Source organism: Trichosurus vulpecula, chromosome 8 (genome assembly GCF_011100635.1).
Source record: "Trichosurus vulpecula isolate mTriVul1 chromosome 8, mTriVul1.pri, whole genome shotgun sequence".
In the NCBI taxonomy this organism is placed as follows: Eukaryota; Metazoa; Chordata; class Mammalia; order Diprotodontia; family Phalangeridae; genus Trichosurus; species Trichosurus vulpecula.
The window spans coordinates 266,530,278-266,549,988 of record NC_050580.1 but is presented as its reverse complement, the minus strand read 5'-3'; the positions used below and the strand labels follow the sequence as shown (position 1 = coordinate 266,549,988).

At 37.7% G+C, this 19,711-nt stretch overlaps 1 protein-coding gene across 1 annotated transcript in view; it reads left to right on the top strand.

Annotated features, from left to right (window-relative positions):
* Positions 1-19,711, top strand: part of HEATR5A (HEAT repeat containing 5A) — a 182,524-nt gene that overhangs the window by 13,744 nt on the left and 149,069 nt on the right. Inside the window, exon 2 of the mRNA XM_036734739.1 lies at positions 19,228-19,459. Within this exon, the coding sequence (XP_036590634.1) occupies positions 19,334-19,459 (126 nt within the window). The 5' untranslated portion in view covers positions 19,228-19,333. The remainder of the gene's footprint in view (positions 1-19,227; positions 19,460-19,711) is intronic.

The following is a 19,711-nucleotide window of genomic DNA, read 5'->3' as shown; positions in this document are numbered from 1 at the left end:
GACCAAATATGAAACTTACCTCGTAGGTTTCAGGACAGCTCTGAGGTATTAGCGCTCATCCAGTCTTTTGTGGGTGTGGAGGTAGATTTTGGTCCAGTGTATTCCTAGTGCTGTTCTTTAAAAAGCAAACAAGCAAAACAACCTTGTCACATCTTTTGCTACGTCTTGGTGTTTTAAGTATTGCAATTCTATAATTTCCTTCCAAGCAATACATTAAATCTTATTGTAAGTTCCTGAAATAATCATACAGATTAGAAAGGTACTTTTAAAATCTAGGTTCTAGATAGCTAAATTATTCTAAGGTGTGTGTGCCGACTTCCTTTTAGCTAGGCTTCCAGATTGGGGGAAAAAATTACCTTGTTGCTTTTATTCCAAAGCTGATCTAACCATTGGTCTTTTTCTCATTTCTCATTGCCAAGGTTCTAAAACTACATTGTTTAGCTAACTCTTTTGAATACTAACTCATTTACAAGTGAAAAACTTATCCCAGTTGATATGCAGTGTAGGGCTGTCTTAGAAGTAGTCTGTTTCCAGTCTGCTCCATTCTGGGTGGAAATTTATCCCTTGTAGCTGGCCCCCTGCAGTTCTTTTTTCTTTCCTTCAACTGTCGTCAACATTCATTCTTCCCTTATTCAACTAGTTCCCAGATTAATACTCTTAAGTGTCACTAGAATTAAAAATATCCTGAAAGTAAACCGAAAGCATTCAGTTAAAAAAAAAAAGGTACAGATAAATACCATTTAACAATGCTAAAATTTTTATTAGGTGCTTGGGGTGGAGTGAATCATTTTGGGGCTAAGTTGTTTTTTTTTCTCAAAAGCATTTGTACAGTTCATTAGAGCAATGAGCTTAAACCTAAATTTTATTTAGTTTTTAAAATTTATGTCTTTAATTTATTCACCACCTTCCCAAAGACTTGTTATTTTAATTATTTACCCTGCTACACAAAAGAACAAAAGGCTTTATACTATTACTTGAGAGGTTAGAGACTATTTTGAGTTTTCTGGGTTGTAGCATGTTGTAAAGTCCATGTTTTTGGTTATTTTAAATCACGTATTTTATATACTCTGTCTACTCTGGTATAAATTAGATTTCAGGAGATTAAGTAGAGATTAAGTAAGCAGATTGCTAAATCATATACTGTAAAAGTATGGAGTTTCTTTGGGTCTTGAGCAGTCACTTCAAGGAATGCCCATTAGAGTAGAATAGGATTGCTGAGCAGCTCTGAGAACTCAACTGAGGTTAAGCCTCATAAGTTTATATGGGTGAAATCAACTTGATTTAACTTTCATCTCTGGGGATGTTCTAGGATTGGAAAAATAGATATCAACTGTTTTGGTTTTTTTTTTTGTATCTAGCATTTAACATAGTGCCAGTCACATAATAGGTGCTAAATAAATGCTTGTTGAATTAAATTGAAATCACGGTTATTAGAGGTTGAGAATAAGCTGGTAGAGGAAGGGAAGAAAGAAGGATAGATTCTAGGATGGTGGTTTGTAGATCTTTAAAGTATAGACGAATGGCTAAAGGGGGTAAATGGAGGAGACAAAGTCATTTTTGATTTGGGAAAATGATCTGGGGGAAAAAGTTGAAGAATTTTAAATTATAACGAAAGAAAGCAGATTAAATGAGAATTAGAGGGGTAGAAAATAGGGCGTTTTGGTCAAAAATAGACTTTTGAATCAAAGTTTAGTCTTAGATGTAGTGTAGTTTTACGAGATAATGAAGACTACGGTCTAAATCTAAAACTGTAGATAAGTGGCTTATGTGGAAATTAAAAGAAACATCGTCAGAGTTGAGAAGGCTGAGAAATTGTGCCTTCCGTGTTTTTCTTTTTTAGAGTAGACCTGTGTACAGGCCTCCCAGTCAAGATTTGCCAGTGCAGATTCCCTATAGGCTTAGAGAGGTGCCTAAGGACACAAAGAAGTTAAAAATGACTTGCTCAGGGCCATAATGCCAGGATGTGTCACAAGTGGGACTTAGAGTCTTCCTGAACTTTAAGACCAGCTCTCCATCAACTAAGCCTTGTTGTCTCTCTGCCTTGCACATAGTAGGTATGTAAGTATATTTTTTTACTTTGAATTTTAATTCATGCACAATTTCAGAGTGTTTTGTTAGTTGCATTTAGCCCTAGTGTTTTCCAGGACCAACTGCAGGTATTTTGCAGTTGTAAGATTGTTATATACTGCCATAGCATATTAGGAGTGTAGCATATGCCCTGGGAATATCTCTTTTGAGGATAATAAAGAGGTCATAAAAATCTTTTAGAGTTTCTCATCTTCCTGAAGTCATCGTAAATGTTAAATCAGCTTTTAATTCTCTTCTAAGCAACCAAGCCTCCTGCTTTATCACTCACCTAGTGTGTTCTGTCTGGAATTTTCAGGATGCCACCATCAGACACTGGTAGCCAGTCCTGCAACAGTGTTCCCTGAAACTATAATCTGAACCTATACTTGAACCTGGAAGTAATATCACCATTATAACATGAGGAATACCTGTTTTAATAGCTTATATAAAAAGGACTTGGCATAAATGCTTTAAAGAAAATAGTAAAGATCCTAACTATAATCCTTAAAATGTCCAGTAAGTTGTTATTGAACTAGTAAAAATGTTGAAAAGGTCAGAAATTTGGTTTTGTCAGGTAAATATACATCTGTGAATATGATGTTAGTCAAGTTAACTTTTTTAGTTGTTTTTTCATTTTCATATCTATCCCACCCCTTTCCTACCCAAAGAATCATGCCATATAGCAAAGAATAAGAAAGGGTGGTGAGGAGCATCTTAGTAAAATCACCAACACATCAGCTGAATCAAACAGTCCATGCAGTGTTACGCCTACATAGTCCCCCCCACTCCTGCAAAGAAAGATGGTACATTTCTTCAGGTCCAAACTTTAAATTTCCTTATAGTAAGGGTTTCTTTGGTTGTTTCCATTTAACGTTGTTTTACTCATTTTATATGTTGTTTTCCTGGTTTTGCTTACTTCACTTGGCATCAGTTTATATCCTTACCATGCTTCTATATACTCATCATGTCTTGTGGCATGGTAATATTCCATTCATCTACTGCAGTTTATTTAGTCATTCTCCAATCAATTTGGCATCTACAGTACTTTGTTTCCAGGTACCACAAAATGTACTGCTATAAATATTTTGGTGTGTCTTAGGCCTTTTTTCTCTCTCTTGGGGACTATGACTAACAGTGGCATCTTGAACTGTTAAATTCAGGTAAACAGATTTATTCTGAAAGAACACTTGAACACTGAAATGAATAGAAGTGCTCATGATATTTGATAGGAGCATAGATTTAGATCTGGAAGGGTCCTTAGAGGCCAATCTGATGAAACACCCCTCATTTTACAGATGTCAAAACTAAAGCCCAGAGAGGTTGTGTCTTTTCAAAATCACATAGATGATGAGTGACCAAAGCAGTATTTGAACCTCTAACTCCAAATTCATTATTTTTTCTACCATAGCACATGGGAAACTGGATGAAATTATCTTTTAAAGAAAAATAATAACTGGTGATAAAACATTTTATTTCATCTTCAGTGTGACCCAGAAACAAAGCCTCAAGGTTTGCATAGAAAACACCAACATTCTGAAGACCAAAGAAAGTAAGCGTGCCAGAATCATTAGTGTGGAGTCCTTGCTTTGACAGCAATATATTTGTTTGGACAGACTTTCTCTCAGCAAGTCAATCAAGTTTGTTACATAGATATATGAGAAATTGATTGCCAAGAGGGGCGGGGGGCTAACTGTGGTAGGGTAGTTGGTTTTTTAACTAAAAACAATGTCTCAGCTCACAGTGCACTCTCTGTAAAGTAGCTTTTGATCCCAAAATGGTATGATTGAGCTTAATAATGTACATTATTTACTATACTTGGCTCCATATTACTTTAGACTATTTCTAAATGTCAAAGCCAACCTGAAAGGAGAAAGATTTGCCACAGTTATGGATATGAAACAGAATGTGATACAGCTTTGAAAGCCATTCCAAAAACTGTTTTTATTTATGCCAGCATATTTGGAATAAGGACGGACAGGCAATCTGTACCTTGTGACTAGGTTGTGTTCCAGAGTTCTTTTGTAAAATGATTGTTTGAAACTGGGAACACCTTTACTCCCTAGAAATAACTTTACTGTTGATGGTTAGATTTCTAGGATAACCCCCAAAGCCTATCTCACGATTGCAGAACTATAAAAGAATAGTAGTAGAATGAAATCCCTATCTGTAGGTATGTGGAGCTGGGGACCATATGTAGTGGAAGTCTTGTGTTTCCCTTGTTGACAACGTGGAGAAATGTGAATTGGTTGATAGTACAATTAGGTGAATTTATATCTGGTTGAAAATATTCAAAGCTCATCGATTAATGGATTGATATAAAGGAAGGTCTCTAGTGAATACCCAGGGGCTCTGTTTTGGGGCCTGTACTCTATCTTATTAATGTCTTAGATGAAGACATAGAAAGCATGTTTAGCAAATTTCTGTGCAACACAAAGCTCAGAGAAATAGCTAACATATAACATAACAGAATCAGGATTTTAAAAGGTCTTGACAGGTTGTAAGATGGGCCAAATCTAACAAAATGAAATCTAATGGGGACAAATGTAAAAGAAAAATGCACAAGTATCAGGGATACTTGGTTTTCACAGTCAATATGAAAAAAGACTTGGGTGTTTTATTTGAACATGAGCCTGGTATGAGTCAACAGTTTTATGTAGGTGCCAATGTTGTTGATGTATCTTATACTATGTTAATAGAAATACGGTGTTTGAACAAGGGACTTAATGGCCCCACTCTGCTTTGTGTTGGCAAGACCATGGCAGGGAATAGATAATAAGTGACCAAAGCAGGATTTGAACCTCTTAACTCCAAATTCATTATTTTTTCTACTGTAGCACATGGGAAACTGGATGAAATTATCTTTGATTCTAGGTATCACACTTTTCATGCCATGATATATCCAGAGGAAGACAAGGAAGTTGTAAGTCAGTCAGCATACATTTAGTAAGTGTCTACTCTGTGCTAGGCACTGTGCTAAACAGGCAAAAGATGCCCTGCCTTCAGAGAACTCAAAGTCTAATGGAGGGAGACAATAAACAAACAAGCAATATACAGAATAAATAGAAAGTAATTAATAGAGGGAAAGCTCTAGAATTGAAAGGGGTTGGGAAAGGCTTCTTGTATAAGATGCGATTTTAGTTAGGACTTAAAGAAAGCCAGGGGGTAGAGATGAGGAGGGAGAGAACTCCAGGCATGGAAAACAGCCGGAGAGAATGCCTAGAGCTGAGAGATGGAATGTCTTGTTTGTGGAACAGCAAGGAGGCAAGTGTCAGTGGATCAAAGAATACATGACAAGAGAGTAAGATGTAGGAAGGCTTGAAAGGTAGGAGAGGGCTAGGTTATAAAGTTATTCACATGCCAAATGTAGGATTTTTTTTATTTGATCCTAGAAGCGATAGGGAGCCACAGGTTGTTACATTGGGGGATGACATGTTTGGATGTGTGCTTTAGGAAAATTGCTCTGATGGCTAAATGGAGGGTGGACTGGAGTAGAGAGAATCTTTTTTTTTTTTTTTACTATTTTAAATTTATTTATTTATTTTTAGTTTAAAACATTCAGTTCCCAAGCTTTTGAGTTTTAAATTTTCTCCCCTTTCTTCCCCTCCCACCTCCCCAAGATGGCATGAAATTTGATATAGGCTCTGCATATACATTCTCATTAAACATATTTTCACATTAGTCATGTTGTAAAGAAGAATTATAACCAATGGAATGAACCACAAGAATGAAGAAACAAAACAAAACAAAAAAGAGAGAGAGCAAATAGTCTGCTTTGATCTGCATTCAGACTCCATAATTCTTTCTCTGGATGTGGATAGCATTCTCCATCATGAGCCTTATGGAGTTGTCTTAGAACCTTGCATTGCTGAGAAGAGCCAAGTCTGTCAAAGTTAGTCATCACACAATGTGGCTGTAACTGTATACAATGTTCTCCTGGTTCTGCTCCCCTCACTCAGCATCAGTTCATATAAGTCTTTCCAGGTTTTTCTGAAGTCTGCCTGCTCATCATTTCTTATAGCACAATAAGATTCCATTGCATTCATATACCACAACTTGTTCAACCATTTCCCTCAATTTCTAGTTCTTGGCCACCACAAAAAGAGCTGCTATAAATATTTTTGTACATGTGGGTCCTTACCCCATTTTTTTTCTTTTCCTTTTTTTTGAATTTTATCATTTGTATTTAATATTTTAGTTTTCAACATTGATTTCCACAAGATTTTGAGTTACAAATTTTCTCCCCATTTCTACCCTGCCCCCATTCCAAGATGGCATATATTCTGACTGTCTCGTTCCCCAGTCAGCCCTCCCTTCTGTCACCCCATACCCCCCCCATCCCCTTTCCCCTTACTTTCTTGTAGGGCAAGATAGATTTCTATGCCCCATTCACTATATTTCTTGTTTCCCAGTTGCATGCAAAACCAACTTTTTCTTTTTGAGCATCTGCTTTTAAAACTTTGAGTTCCAAATTCTCTCCCCTCTTCCCTTCCCACCCACCCTCCCTAGGAAGGCAAGCAATTCAACATAGTTCGTACATGTATCATTATGTAAAACACTTCCACAATATTCATGTTGTAAAAGACTAACTATATTTCCTTCTGTCCTATCTTGTCTCCCTTTACTCAGTTTCCTCCCTTGACCCTGTCCTTTTTCAAAAGTGTTTGCTTTTGACTACCTCCTCCCCCTATCTGTCCTCCCTTCTGTCATCCCCCCTTTTTTATCCTCTTGCTCTTACTTTCCTGTGGAGTAAGATACCCAATTGAGTGTGTATGTTATTCCCTCAAGTCAAATCCGATGAGAACAAGATTCACTCATTCCCCCTCACCTGCCCCCTCTTCCCTTCCAACAGAACTGCTTTTTCTTGCCACTTTTATGTGAGATAATTTCCCCCATTCTGTCTCTCCCTTTCTCCCTCTCTCAATATATTCCTCTCTCATCCCTTGATTTCATTTTATTTTTTTAGGTATCATCCCTTCATATTCAGCTCACCCTGTGCCCTCTGTCTATATATATGTATATTCCCTTCAACTACCCTAATACTGAGAAAGGTCTCATGAATTACACACATCATCTTTCCATGTAGGAATGTAAATAAAACAGTTCAACTTTAATAAGTCCCTTACGATTTCTCTTTCTTGTTTACCTTTTCATGCTTCTCTTGATTCTTGTATTTGAAAGTCAGATTTTCTATTCAGCTCTGGTCTTTTCATTGAGAAAGCTTGAAAGTCCTCTATTTTATTGAAAATCCACATTTTGCCTTGGAGCATTCTCTCAGTTTTGCTGGGTAGGTGAGTCTTAGTTTTAATCCTAGCTCCTTTGACTTCCAGAATATCATATTCCAAGCTCTTCAGTTCCTTAATGTAGAAGCTGCTAGATCTTGTGTTTCCACAGTATTCAAATTGTTTCTTTCTGGCTGCTTGCAGTATTTTCTCCTTGACCTGGAAACTCTGGAATTTGGAGACAATATTCCTAGGAGTTTTCTTTTTGGGATCTTTGTCAGGAGGCAATCTGTGGATTCTTTCAATTTCTATTTTACCCTCTGGTTCTAGAATATCAGGGCAATTTTCCTTGATAATTTCTTGAAAGGTGATGTCTAAGCTCTTTTTTTGATCATGGCTTTCAGGTAGTCCAATAATTTTTAAATTATCTCTCCTGAATCTCTTCTCCAGGTCAGTGGTTTTTCCAGTGAGATATTTCACATTGTCTTCTATTTTTTCATTCCTTTGGTTCTGTTTTATAATATCTTGATTTCTCATAAAGTCACTAGTTTCCACTTGCTCCAATCTAATTTTTAAGGTAGTATTTTCTTCAGTGGTCTTTTGGACCTCCTTTTCCATTTGGCTAATTCTGCCTTTCAATGCATTCTTCTCCTCATTGGCTTTTTGGAGCTCTTTTGACATTTGAGTTAGTCTATTCTTTAAGGTGTTATTTTCTTCAGTATTTTGGGGGGGTCTCCTTTAGCAAGGCATTGACTTGTTTTTCATGGTTTTCTTGCATCATTCTCATTTCTCTTCCCAATTTTTCCTCTACTTCTCTTACTTGCTTTTCCAAGTACTTTTTGAGCTTTTCCATGGCCTGGGACCAGTTCATATTTTTCTTGGAGGCTTTTGATGTAGGCTCTTTGACTTTGTTGACTTCTTCTGGCTATATGTTTTGATCTTCTTTGTCACCAAAAAAGGAATCTAGAGTTTGAGTTTGAGTCTGAGTTTATTTTTGCTGCCTGTTCATGTTCCCAGCCAACTACTTGACCCTTGAGCTTTTCATCAGGGTATGACTGCTTGTAGAGTAGAGAGTACTTTGTCCCAAGCTTTAGGGTCCAAGCACTACTATTTTCAGAGCTACTTCCACTCCACCATCACCACAGGCTCTGTCACAGCAGTGCTCCTCCTCCCCCAAGAACCGCCAACCAGGAGCGTAATCTAGATCCAAGCAGGGCACATCAAGAGAACCTGCCTCTGTGCCCACAAAGTGCTCCTTGCATTCCAGCTCTGATCTGCTGCTAGATTCCTCCCACCGTGTGAGCCAGGGGCTTGGGAAGCAGCTGATGCTGGAGCTCTGGAAGCAGCCTCAGGAGCTTCTAGCTGCTGCCACCGCCACTCCTTTGCCACCTCTGCCACCCCCAGGGATGGGGCTGGACTGCTCTCACCTCTATCCCGCAGTTTCCCACTAACCTGCTCTTTGGTGTTTGTGGATTGAGAGGTCTGGTAATTGCCACAGCTCAATGATTAAAGGCCCTAAGGCCTGTTCCAGCCAGCTGACTCCCGGTCTGGTTTGTCCTGGCATCCCCCACGCTGGGCTGCGCTCCTCTCCCAGCACTGTGACGTAGACCCTTCCCAGCAATCCAGGCTCTCCTGGGCTGGATACCTGTTTCCCTCTGCTATTTCATGGGTTCTGCAGCTTTAGAATTTGTTCAGAGCCATTTTTTGAAGGTGTTTGGAGGGATTTGGGGGAGAGCTTAAGCAAGTCCCAGCTTTCCAGTCGCCATCTTTACTCTGCACCCCCTTTCCCCATTTTTATGATCTCTTTGGGATGCAGCTCTAGAAGTGCTATTGCTGGGTTAAAGGGTATGCACATTTTTGCAGTCCTTTGGGCATAGTTCCAAATTCCTCTCCGGAATGGTTGGATCAGTTCACAGCTGGAGTGGAGAGAATCTTGAAGCAGGCAGATCCACCAGGTAGATTTGAGGATCATCAGCATAGAGATGATAATTAAACCATAGGAGCTGTTGAGATTACCAAGTGAAGTAGTATAGAGGAAGAAGAGAAAAAGGTACAGGATAGAACCCTGTGGGACTGCTATGATTAGAAGGCATGATCTGGATGGATCTGGCAAAGGAGACCAAGAACCAAAAGATGGCGGTATCTTCAAAACTTAGAGAAAAGATAAAGAGAAGACGGTGATCCACAGGGTCAGAGGCTGCAGAGAAGTGGCAGAGAATGAGGATTGAGAAAAGTCCATTGGGTTTGGTGATTAGGAGATCATTGGTAACTTTGGAAAGAGCAGTTTAGTAGGGAGCCAGATTGTAAGGAGTTAAGAAGAAAATGAGAGGAATAGGAAAAGTGGAGGCACCTATTGTAGATGGCCTTTGTAAGGAGTTTAGCCACAAAAGGCAGAAGAGACTTTAGGATTACAGTTAGCAGGGATAGAAAGATCAAGTGAGGGGTTTTTTGAGGGGAGGGAAACATGGGTATGTTTGTAGGCGTTAAGGAAAGAACCAGCAGACATGGAGAAATTAAAAATAAAATGATAAGAGTGGGGATGACAGAGGAGGCAGTCTGTTGGAGGAGATGGGATGAAATGGGATTGTTTGAACAAATAGAGAAATTAGTCTTGGTAAGGAGTAAGGACACTTTGTCATATAAGACGGGGGGTGAAGGAGGAGATAGTGGCTGAAGGCATCTGAGTAATAGGAAATCAGGAAGAGGGGAGAAGAAGGAGCTCACAGTGAATGGCCTCAACTCCCCTGTCTTGAGTATTGAGCCTAGACGAATGAGTGCAGTCAGTACTGGAAAGGGTAGCTAGCAAAAGGGGGCCAGGTTTCAGTAATAGCTAGAAGTTGGGAGAGTAATATATTTTGGATGAAGGTAAGTTTGCTGCTTATGGAACAGGGACTTCAGAGGTCACAGTGGAAGGGGAGAATGGTATTTGGTTAGAACGTTGGAGTTAGGAGAATTGAGGAAGACGGGAATAAGGAAGTGAGTAGTGGGGGTTAGGGAATGGGATTTAGATGATGACCTACTGGGGTTTATGATCTCTGGAATGTATAGGGTGTGAGAATGTTCATCATTTAGTGGAAGGTGTCACTTCTCTCAGAGGAGTATGGAGATTGGACTGGAGAAAAATGGGGAAGTAGATGGAAGGTAGTGGTCAGATGAGAGGCCTCATTTCACTATTCCTCTTTCCTCTGAAGGTTGAGGATTGCGCAGGGAACTGTGCAGCAGGAGATTGAAGTCCTATTCTCCACTGACTTTCCTTTGCCTCTTTCCTTAAGGAATAGGCACAGCAGGAGATGGAAGGCAGGAGGTCAAAGGGAAGGTTACTTTTTGCATGGAGGAGGTTCTCCACATCCTGGTTGGGAAATGGGTCTGGTGACAGGAGATGGAAGTTGCCTTCCACAGCACAGGTTGCTCCTCTGGCCTCTAGCAGTCTTCCCTCAGGGAACAGGCACAGCAGGAGATGGAAGATGCATGGTCTTCTTTCAAATAATTTTAGTTAAGGAATGTTTGAAGGAATTGAGTATATTTAGCTGAAAAAGAGGAGAGATAGGTGAGAAAATGCCTGAGAGGTAGCTTGGTATATTAGAAAACTACCTGAGTTTTAATGCTGCTGGACCAAACCTTACCTGCTCCGTGACCTTGGGTAGATGACTTTACTTCTCTGAACCTCAGTTTCCACATGTATAAAATGACTCAGTTTGGCTAGTTACTTTGCAAATTCCCTTCCAGTTCTGACTCTATTCCATACTAGATATTTAAAGGATGTATAAGAGTCACATGTAAGAGTGCTTAGATTTATTCTTTGCGGCTGCAGACATCGGAAATAGGACCATCGGAAATAGGGTGGAAATTAGTGGAAAATAAGAGTTTATCTCAGTCTAGTAAGGAATTTTCTAACAACTAGATCTTTCCAGAAATGGCAAGGTAGTGACTTTACTAGAATTTTTAAGTAAACTGGATAACCATTCTGGGATATCGTAAAGTAGATCCCCTTTTTTGTAGAAAGTTAGATTGAACAGTAACTAAGGTCTTCCCAACTTAGGGCTTCTTCTCCTTTCCTGAATATGGAGCAAAGCTTAAAGAGAATTTTGAGAAATATGAAAGTTTGTCTCTTGAAATCCCCTTACCTCTCTTTTATCCAGCTTCTTGCCTCATACTCTTTCCAGCCCAAACCCCTAGCTACCCAGTATCCATATGCTTCTTTCTCTGACTCACTCAGTGTCACTTCTGTTTCTCTGACTCATTCAGTGTTACTACTGTTCTACTGGGACCACAGCTCACCCACCCTGAAACCTAATTAAGCCTTTTAATACTGAAGGTTTGATAGTTTGAAAAATCTTCATCCAAAAGTATTTACATTTTATTTTCAAAGGGCTGCTTAACTCAAATGAATATCTAATTGGTCTAATTTCAGACTATATTTTTAAAAAGTCAAATAAAAATTATGGCAGGGAGGTTATGCCATTTTTTTTAATGGTTATGGATCTTATCTAGGAGATCCTGAATGTTCCAAGGTTTGATGCAACCAGCATGATGTCATCCACAAATTGGAGAATCTGAAGAAACTCAATCAAACATAGGAATTTCTCCTTGGACTTTCTATTGGATCCTCCTCTACAAAATTGGCAAAAACCTTTGGTGAACATACCCCACTTTCTTTTTAAACTAATGATCAGTAGGTCTTTAAACTAGGTCTTTATTATATCTTTTTAAGGAATCTTGAATAATTTTGGTGTATGGAGGGGAAAACAACTTATGAAAGAGGGCCTTTGAGAAAGAATTTTATTCTATTAAATCAAATGCCTTTTACAGACAGTAAACAACATGCCTAGTGAGATCTCACATTTGTACATCTTTCAGTCAGTTGTGGATGGCAAAAATGTGGTCATCTGTGGAATGTTACTTGCTAAAGCCTGTCTGTTTTCTACTAATACTTCCCTCAAGGATTCTTATGGTGTGTAGATGATTCTTAGCAAAATTTTATATAAAGAGGCAAATAGGCATACAAATCTGTAGGTGTTGTTATTCTCACTGTTCATGCTTTTTAGTATTAAGAAAGTCCAAGATTTTTTCTATACCTTTGGTATCTTTCTGCTCTTTCAGATGCTTTGTGTTTAGATCCCTCAAACCCTTCACAATTGTTATCTCCAGCATGTATCTTCTTGTGTACATTTGGTCTAATTCAGCTGCTCTCTTGTTCTCTTTAAAGCCATTTGTACTTTCTCTATAATCACATCTGGAATTATTTTTAGCCTGCAAGTGTGTCTGCTCTACTTTCCCTGATGGTAAAAAAAAAAAGTTGATTATAAACATCTTGCTGATTTTTTCTTTTCTTCCTTTTTTTCTTGGATATCTTTTGATTTTCATCACCTTCGTTTAACCTTGCCCTAATCAGGAAGCAGTCTTTTTTACCAAAGAATAAACAAGAAAGGGGATCCAAAAAAGCACCCCAGCAAAGTTAACCAACTTATCATTTAAGTCCAGTAGTATATGAAATACTTCACACCCATAGTCCTCCACCTCTCCAAAGAAAAGAGGAAGGTGCATTTTCTCATCTCTCCTCTAGGGTCAAGCTTAGTGTTTGTAATTCTACAACAAAGGAAGAAAACTAGACACTAAGTGCTCATCTGTGAATTGATAATGAAACAGTGTAATTGTAGATGGATTTTTATGGTCACCTAACATACTTAAGTTGAATATGGGGTTTACAGATAGAAGGGATCTTCTTGATGCCTTAGTCCAGCCTCTTGATTTTACAAATGAGGAAACTGATGCACTATCGTGAAGTCTTGAAAATATGCTCTATGTTGTAGCAGAGCAAGGACCAGCCCATGTTACGTGCCTCCCCGGCTAGAGCTCTATCTGCTGTGTCAGGTTGCCATGCGCTATAGGGCAGCGCTTCTTTGTTGTTGTTGCGTTTATCCTTCGCTTTCAAGGAGGACCATGACGTTAGGGAAATGATGCCATGACTTGCAGCTGACTTTGATTTGAGTGAGGGCAGTCTGTGCAAGGTCACCAGCCTCACTTTCTCCTCCACAGCCATCGAAGTCCAGTGGTCTGATGGTAGTCACCAGGATGACTGGAGATGGCGCAGGATGCGTTAGGAGACCCTGGCCCTTTTAGGCCAAGTCCTTTTCATGTACTCACTTAGAGTGAGGTAATGCCTTTTCAGTGAATAGGCCTCTTTAAGAAGTGAGTCAAGGGATGGCCACTTTAATTAGAAAAAAAAAATTCTGAACTTGACAAATATGAAATAAAATAAGCATTTCCACGTACATTGTAGGCAGAGGGAAAGGATTATATGTGAAATTGTGAATATTTAACATGTAGAGCAGAGGTGTCCAACGTCCCCAACCAAACGGTCTGCGTGTACCCTTATATGTGGTTTAGTTGCCCTGTTTCTAATTAAATTCTATATCACCAATGAAGAGCTTACTTTTCTTTTAAAGTATGTAATAAATTTAGTATGTAAGTTTCAAAGTTACCTTATATGTCTGATTTCTTCCGGCCTTCTGTTCTTTTTTCGAGCCCCTGTTCCTTAGCCCTCCTTTTCCTCTGACTTCACCTATTCTCTTTCCAATTTCATTCTTAAATACCCTTGATGACATGACTTTGCCTTTTTGGGTGATTCACCAAGCTTTCTTTTTTTAAAAATTATTTTTATTTTGTTAAATATTTTCTAATTACTTGTAAAAAAAATTCAGTTTTTTTTAAACTTCAAGTTCCAAATTCTGTCCCTCCTTCCCTCTCCTCCCCCCTCCTTGAAAAACAAGCAGTTTTATATTGATTATACATGTGAAGTCATGCAAAACATTTTCATATTAGCCATGTTACAAAAGAAAACACAACTAAAATAAATCAGTAAAAATAGATTTAAAAAAAGTATGCTTCAGTCTACATTCTGAGATCATCCGTTCTCTCTCTGGAGGTAGATAGCTTTTTTCATCATGAGTCCTTTGGAATTGTCTCACCAAGCTTTCTTAAAACTGGTTTTATGCTCTATTGCTTCTCTTCTATTTTATAAGGCAGTTGCTTTTAATCTTTCTTCCATTAGATTCTATAAAGAATTTATACTTTAAACTGGTTGCTTACCATATCTCTTCATAAGTGTTTGCTGACCAAGGCACTTTGGAGGCTCTTTTGGCTTCCTTGTTATGGTAGTTGATTTACACTGGTTAAATTTCTGTCTGAAATGGTTGTTGTACACTTTTCCCATCCGTATCTCATTTTTTATCCTCAATAACTTGTTTGATCAGGTCAGGTTTCAGTCATTTTAATTGCTTGCCATATATTTTTCTAATTTCTAATTACTGAATGAACTATTTCTTGTTTGTTTAAAATATAATAAATTTCATTTTTGCAATGTTCTCTGGTGCTCACCATATGATGATAAATGAGCATGAAGCTTCATTGTAATCCACAAATCTTTAACCTCCCTTTCTTGTTCCTGAGCCATGTTTGCCAATATATTTTTGGCTATCCTCACCTTTCCATCTTTGAATGGAAGTTGCTAAATGTCAGTCTAGTTTTCTTTAGTTTGGAAAGTCTTGTCACCTTCTTATTATAATTTTTCTATTTCATCTTCTGCAATAGATATTGGCTTATAAACTATGCAGCTATTTTTGAAGTGGACATTTTGCAAGTACTTATAAATGTTTCAATGTGACATCACCAGATGTCCCTTGAAATTATGTTATTGTCTTTGGGGTACTACAATGAAGCCAATTCTATCAGTACCTTTATTTGCCTTTCCTAGAACATGTGAGCCATCCTTTGATTTCACTGTTTCTTCCTTCTTTCCCCTGATTCAAATTATAGCTAAGATGTAAGATTGATACCATTCAGTTCTTCCAGTAGTATCTTTACTGGTTGGGCAATGGGAAAGGATCTCATATAGCTAAATTAACATTTACAGGTAGTCTAAAATCTCTGTGATTCTTAGCATCTTTGCTCTGTTTTCAACCACTCCACCACGAAGGGTCATTTTGTATTTTTCTTTATTTCATTGTTTGCCATAGTCAAAGAATTCGTCATCCAAATAGCCAGCCTACTGGTGATGAGCCTTTCTGGATTAGCTAGACTAGTCTTCACAAAAAAATTCACTGTATGTTTAGGACTATTTTCAGCTTGGTGTGGGACCTCTCAGACTTGTGCTTCATTGACTTGGCCTTTGGGAACTCAGGATCATCTTATTATAGCAGAGTTGTAAAGATGTTCTCAAATACGCAAATGGCTTTGTGATCTCATGAATTTGGGAATCCTCTCTAATGATACAGATTGCAACATACCTATGCTTGCTTATCTCGTGGGACTTGTTTTATTATGGAGTTCCTCATTGATTACACCCATCAGGAACTTCTCCATTGCCCTCTGTGCAGTACTTTTAGTTCTTCAAAGGCAATGTTGTTCAATATTTTGTTGCTATGTAGCAATACCAGTATAAATTGTTACCATTGAAAAGATTGGCCTTTGCTTTCAAAGAAGTTTGGGGGTTAATTAATGGGCTTTACAGTTTCCCCAAAGCAACTCAGTTTTCCTCCTCCTTTTCAACTCTTAGCCCAGCTCAATGTCTTGGGCTATTGTTCCAGATACACATACTATCAGACAAATAGGGTGGCCGTCCAAATGCATGTTGAAATTTGAGCAATAGGTATTCTTCATCCACTTGGTCTTTCCTGTGTAGATGGAAAGGCTAAACTCCTTTGAGTTATTACAGATTTCTTTCAAAAGGCTGTGCAGTATCTTGGGGATTGATACAATCAACACAGTGTTCATGATGTTGAGCATATTTATAGAGAATTCCTCATTGACCCATACTCTGGTTAATACCATTGGTGGGCAAATATCTCCCTCTTTTATGCTTTACTTGATGTTTATTTTCAGAAGGTCATCTAATAAGAGTTATTCTAGTTGTTATATCTTCCAAAGAATCCTGAATGATCTTAATGTATTGATGAAATCCTGTAAGGCAGGATTTTCTTCTACCAAATTAAATGCTTTTTAGTAATTAACAAACAGTAAGCACAGTGGTATATTCAATTTTTCCAGCTTTCATTTATTTAAAAGTAATGTGCTGTAATCAAAACTAAAAAGACTGGCTTTCATTTTTGCCTCTGATATATATTGTCTGTGACCCTAGGCAAATCACTTAACCTCTCAGGACTCTAGGTAACTCTCAGACTTTAAGTTACCAGAGAAGGAGCCAACTTGGGTTGGTAAAGAGAATTTCTTCAGTGGGGAGCTTCTTATACTGATGAAATGAGAAGTACAATCTGTCCCTATCCTTATGCTTAACCCTATCCCTTCAGTTATTTGTGATATGGTAAAGTTTTTGTCCATTGTTGAATATCACTTGTCAAAAGCCTCCTTATTTCCTACTCATGTCTTCATTGAGGATGCCCTCGATTCCTGCATAGATGACTTTCATAGAGATGTTTCCTTTTACCCTTTCTTTAATATTAATGTCCGATATCTCTTTCCATGCCATTATTATCTTCTTCAAATACCTTTTGTATTGGTGCCTTAATGCTCTTGCAGCTTCTCCAGCACTGTGTTGATCTCCTTAATATACGTTTCCCAGGCTGGCTCCTTTTCCTGTCTTTAGTGTGCTTTTTCTTTCGTGGATAAGCTGCAGTCATCAGCATGCAAAGATCATCATATTGTCATGAGGATCTTTTTACAAATGTTTATCAGCAGTATGGAAATACATAGTATCCAAATTTCCTATCAAATAATATTTCTCGTAGCCTCTGGGCATATGATATAATACAACCTACTCTGCCAATTCCTCCTGTGAAACATCTTCCCATTTAGCTGCAACTTAATTTTTCCAGTTTCCTTTATAAGAAGAGTGTCAAGGTTCATATGGTTCAGCACAGCTAGCGATATGTCCACTCATTGGTCATTGGACAGGTATCTCACATTAGAGTACCAAGAATCAAATTGAAATTTTTAGTCAGTCTGAAAATTGTAATTCTCAGCATCTTTTGCTCCCTTTCTGCCACTTTGGCACTGTCACTCCTGATGTAGAGGGTAGCTACCCAGGACTTTTGCCATGGCCAAAAAAAAATCATCAGGTAGATTCTAAGAAAATAAACTCGGTTTCTTTTTGTTGGTTTGTTTGTTTGTTTCTTTGGAGGGGGGTTAGACTTGGTTTCTTAAAAGTGCCATAAAAGTATTTCCAACGTGGTAGAACCTTCCATAGATTGCAGTCTGCTGACCTAACCTTCAAGATCCCAGGGTTGCCCTCTAAGTTGTAATGAAGCATTATGGAGGCACTAGATTAGAAGTTGAAAAGCAGATGGGTGAAATCAAAACTTAGTAACAAATGTACGTAATAATCTAGTATTCAGTGAACCTAAGTACTTAAACTACTGGAGAAGACATAGAGGAAAGGATTCAAAGTGAAGAAAGCCGAACTGAAAGGACAACGACTACCACAGTGTAAACAAAGCAAATGATGGAGGCAACGCATCTGATCAGATATAGTATTCAGTGTTAGTACTGTACTGTCATATGTAAAGTATCCATCCTTTCTCTGGATGAATGTACTTTGTAAATGGGTTTGTTTTGGTATTGTATCAAGTGTGCGTTTATTAAAACAAAATATCTAAGTTAACAAATAGCAAAAAAAGAGAAATGCCTCTCTTCAATCCTATCATTATTCTTTATATATTAGAAATTGTATTTGTACTTATTTTTCCATTGGACATTTCAGTATATGGACTCTTTTCAAATAACACAGGATTATGGTGGTTTGTAGATACAAACCCCAAGATTGGGGTCTTTGAAATAGGCAAAAGCTGAGGCTTTTTTACAGAAGTTTTTGCATAGCCATTTATGAGGAACAGAAATTATGCATTAGATCAGAATGATAAGGGTTCTAGGCAGAGATACGTGTAACTAAACAGCAGAATTCAAGAAACCTTTTGCTCCCAAATAGCAAAGGTGAAACTATTTCTCTGGTATTCCCCGTGAATGCTTGATGCCTCATGACTGATGTACAAGTCAAGGTTATATTAAAAATAAAATGGATGGCATTGACTCTGTCTGTCTGTCTCTCTCTCTTTCTCTTTCCTCTACATGTGTGTACACGCACAGATACATACTGTATACAAGTATATATGCATATATATATACACATATTAGTTGTATGTATATATATCTTTTCAGAAATAAGATTTGAAGTAAACAGTGATTTCTAAGAGCATGTTCATCTTCATTTGTAAAATTGTATGACTTATTTTTTAAAACATTGTTAGTACTTATGTAGGTGTGTATGAGCTTTCGATACATTTATATTGCATATAGTGTATCAGTAATTAGTGATTAATTACTCCTCTGCACATGAGTTACAGAATATATTTATGGTATTCAAGATAATATTCTGCCATGCCTGTGATGTCAAACTTTGTACTAAATTATTTATTATTGCATTGTATTACCCATTTTACTGCTTGATAGATCATTTTACATCATGGTATTACTGTTGCAGAAGGGAAAAATGTCTCTTCAGCAGGCATGATAACCTCTAGAAAGGGTAACTTGTTTTGGGCCCAGTTTGGCCACGTCCTGATAGTTCTTGAGATTTTCTCAGACATAGCTAATTTTTTCCTGTTTTTCATATATATAGCTTGTATGTATATATTTGTTTTCTCCTATTATATTTTGAGCTTCTTAAAGATAGAGACCGTCTTTTTGCCTCTGTATCTTCAGCAGTTAGCACAGTGCCTGGTACATAGTAGGCACTTACTAAATGTTTATTGATTGATCAGTTATTAACAGTCATAAATTAAATTACTTGTGATTTTCACAATTTTAGGTTTCCACTTTAAAAGTTGTATACATTAAACTCTTTCTGCCCTCTTAAAAATGTTCATTATTCACATAAACCTAAGTTATGCTTTCTTCCCCCCTTAAAATGCATTATTTTCTTTTACTACAGAGACTTGCATTTAAGTCTACTAATTGAATTTTAATGAGAAAAATCCTGCCTATCCCTCTACAAGTTTTCAACTGTGGTTTATAAAGGAGGAGATTAATTGCAAGGAATGGAACTGGCTCACAGCTTATTACTGAATGAAGAAGCATATAATCAACTTGGAGAAGTTCAGAAGGCAGAGTTTGTTTTTGAATGGTTGAAGTTTTTAGAGAAGCTTTTACTAGCAACCAACAGGGTATGTAAAAATTAAGAAAATAGTTATTTTTTTTGACGTTTCTAGCTAGTCTTTTCTTGATTTTCGTACTGTTAACTCATGGTCATGTAAATTTATAAACAAGGCTACTTGTTAGGATTTTTATATTAATAATATAAGTATCTAGTGGGCTGACTGGAAAGGGAATGACTTCCTAGTGGTGCCAGGGCATCATCCAACTACATATTTCTCTGAGTGGTTATAGCTCTGAATATGTCTTATAGTACTATTAAG